Below are 3,466 nucleotides of genomic sequence, written 5' to 3' on the forward strand. Positions count from 1 at the left end.
TGGAGTGAAGAAGGAAGAAAGAAAAACACGGCTACAAGTTAAGTTTATAGCTGCATTTCTTAAAAATGCGGTTATAGGTTAGCTATAGCCACTTTTTTTTTTTTTTTTGGTAAATATGGCTAAAAAAAAAACACGGGTATAGCCCGCATTTTTTGTAGTGGTAGCATTAAGTTTATGTGACCTTGTGCAGGATAAGGAATCACCAGGATATGAATTTTCCTCTCCATTTTCTTCTAATGCTCTGAACACTCTCAAGAAGTTGGATTGGAGAAGAGAAATGCTTAACAATCAAGAACTAAAATGTTGTAGTACATAATTATTTCTTTTTAGGAAAGTAGGTATTCAATTTGTCAGGTAATATCATTGGAATGTGCTAGATTGATCTATTCATTAAAAGTGAGATTCATCTATTCAAAATTTTAGTGATGGGTAAAGTAGATTCATCTATTCAGTAAAAGTGCTAGATTCATCCATGCAAGGTAATTAATATCTCCTAATGTTTTTTCTCTATTTTACGTGAAATTATAATTTCTTTAGAGTGTTATTATTTAAATAATATTTTCAAGATTATAAAGTTTATTTTATTTATAACTAGTAGTGGTATAGTGCGTTGCACAGTTTTTATCCAATTCAGTCTAATTGGCTTATTCAGTCCACTTTATAGTCAATTAGGTGTTAGGTCTATTGCAAGCCATTCAGTCCAAATCAGTACATTGGGTCTATTTTGGTCCATTCGGTCCAACTGAGTTCATTCTATCCAATTTGGTCCATCTTCGTTAATTTAGCCTACTTTGGTTCATTCAGTACACTTACTTAAGAATTAGAAAAGACAAGTTTGGATTGACAAGTATTACCTATACCTTTGTTATTAGTTAGGGTCGACAAGTATTTCTAAAAAAGAATTTAGAAATATATAATGTGGTCGACAAGTATTACATATACCTTTGTTATTATATAATTTTTTTTTTCTTTTCTCATAAAAAATTTCTAGAAATATTTGCTAAATCAATGCCTTAGGACATCCTTTAACTTTTTCCTTAATTTAACTACTTTTAGTCCTTTTAATAATATTACTTGAAAATCATTTAAAATAAATTCTGATCCACTTGTAAATAAATTTTTCCTACCAAAATTTATTATTAAATAAAAAAGAAACCAGAAATTTCTTCTACCATGTAGTGAAAATTTGACTATTCATTTTTATATGTCTCCATAATAACTCAATTTTTATTACTTCTTTGAGAAACATAAACAATAAATAATCAAATAAATTACATCAAAGTATAAGCATCCCATTTCCATTTTTTCCAACCTTTTTAGCACTAGGGATAAAATAGTAATCTTCTGTAAGTGAAGATCCTCTAGTTCTAGATGACCCTAACCCTAAAATCCATATCAAATCGGTCATAGTGCAATTAAGGACAGATAGACCCTTTTTGTGTGTGTGATTATTAAATCAGTGCTAGAATCATTATTCTATAAATGCTTGAATCTGTTCAATCTGTGATCTTCCTATATTGATATGCATGCATCGGGTTACCCAACTTTAATAACGATTTGATTCTATACAAAAGTTATTAAATAGGCGATTTAATTTGGATACGATGATGAATTTGAGATTGACAATATATTTTTATAATGAAATGATACCCTTTTTATTGATGATTTGCATACATGTGGCTTCATAGCAACATATTATAGTGAAATCATGCATTTCTTCTTATCCACTATTCTTCTTATCCACTATTTGAATGTAGTGTTTTCACTTACAATAATATTAGGAGTGTGCAGGTTTTGCCACAAATTGCACTATATTTTTATGTGAACTTCCACCTTCATCCATTGCCTCTTTAGCCAATTCTTTTAATCTCAATAAAATTCCTCTTCATCTTTCGCCCTCTCTCTCTCTCTCTCTCTCTCTCTCTCTCTCTCTCTTCCTTTATGCATGACTCTATGTCTTCCTTGGTAGCAATGCCCTTTTCATTCAATTTAATCCTAACCCTTACCTTCCACACATCCACAATGAACTTTGCATTAGTTGGTTGATTTGTCCATTGTGGCATTGCAACCATTGGCACTCCCAAACTCAATGCCTCAAGCAACAAGTTCCATCCACAGTGAGTCACGAAGCATACAACCGCCTTGTGAGCTAATACTTCTAATTGAGGGCACCAACTCACAACTAATCCCTTCTCTATTGTTTCTTGTAGAAAATTTTTGGGAAACTTTTTTACTTCAGATTCCCTAACTACCCAAAAGAAGTAGCAATTGCTATTCTTTAGTCCCCATGTTATCTCTTCTATCTGTTCTTCTCCAGGGGTTGCCATGCTTCCAAATGATACATAAATTGAAGAGTGACATTTGATCAGCATACCTTTAGTGAAGTTGATCGTTTATAAGATTGCAGACCGTCAATAAAATAGGTCGTCAGTAACACTGATGATCGTTATACACATGATCTGGCCCTAAATCCCCTCCTTAACAAGGTTTGAATGTTACGGGCTCCAGCAGAAAGCCTCAGACAGCTAAGTTGACCATTGTAAAACCGTTACAAGACTTTAAACAAGGATATAATGGCATTCAACAGGCCATTCAAAGCCTCCAACGTCTGATACAATAAATGCCCCGAGCATTTATTCATAGACATGCTATATAAGGCAAACAACAAGAAGTAAGTAGGGGATCTACGGATACACTTACACACTATACTCAAACTATCTCTTACATTATTTTGTTTCTCAAGGAGATAAACTGACTTAGGCATCGGAGGCTCCTCTGGGACCCCAGATGCCCTCTTACATTATTTCTTTGAAATAGATATTGATGGTCGTCCAAACTAGTGTCAAGGAGCATACCAACGAGCGGTAGTTTTTTGCTTCATCATAAACCATTGAGCGAATTTCTTTTGTGTCTAGCCACTTCATGCAAGTGTCCATATTAGGCTTGAATAGGTTAAGACCGTAATCTTTGTCATCCTTCAACCGCTTGTCTAAGTGCATTGATGGAATAGTTGGTCCAATTGTTATAATAGGCCATTGGCTTGCCATCCAATTTACTACCTAAAGGAATTTAGAAAGTAGAATCATATATGTTTAACAGAACCATGGAAAAGAAAAATAAAAGAGTATGAAAAAGAAGTATTAAGAACTCCTATACCATGCCATCTTTGGTCATTGATATAAAAAAAGTTGTAACTAAAGATGGAGAGGATAGCAGTACCAGTACCACAAATAGGATGCAATCTAAAATTATAAAGGAAATGTATATGTTGTGTTTGGTAATGTCCATTTATTCTAACTCAAATGATACTTCCTCTTTTCATATTATCTAAATGCATGTAGTGTAATATTCAAAAAAAAAAAAATGCATGTAGAGTAATTATGACATAAATAAAAATATTCACTCTTAATAATAACAAAATAAGGGCATGAATAATTGAATTTAACAATGTTCAAGTTATAAAGGC

General features: G+C 32.7%; 1 protein-coding gene across 1 annotated transcript; it reads right to left on the bottom strand.

The window, feature by feature from the left end:
• Nucleotides 1-1,276: 1,276 nt before the first annotated feature.
• On the bottom strand, nucleotides 1,277-3,174 carry LOC112039379 (mogroside IE synthase-like). The gene is made up of 4 exons (XM_024072254.1): nucleotides 3,157-3,174; nucleotides 2,892-3,059; nucleotides 1,946-2,354; nucleotides 1,277-1,383 (listed from the first exon to the last, which is right to left on the bottom strand). Exons 1-4 carry the CDS (start codon nucleotides 3,172-3,174, stop codon nucleotides 1,277-1,279), a joined length of 702 nt encoding a protein of 233 aa, XP_023928022.1.
• Between the last annotated feature and the right edge of the window lie 292 nt (nucleotides 3,175-3,466).

This window comes from Quercus suber, unplaced genomic scaffold, assembly GCF_002906115.3.
Source record: "Quercus suber isolate HL8 unplaced genomic scaffold, Cork oak 2.0 scaffold_231, whole genome shotgun sequence".
NCBI classification, from domain to species: domain Eukaryota; kingdom Viridiplantae; phylum Streptophyta; class Magnoliopsida; order Fagales; family Fagaceae; genus Quercus; species Quercus suber.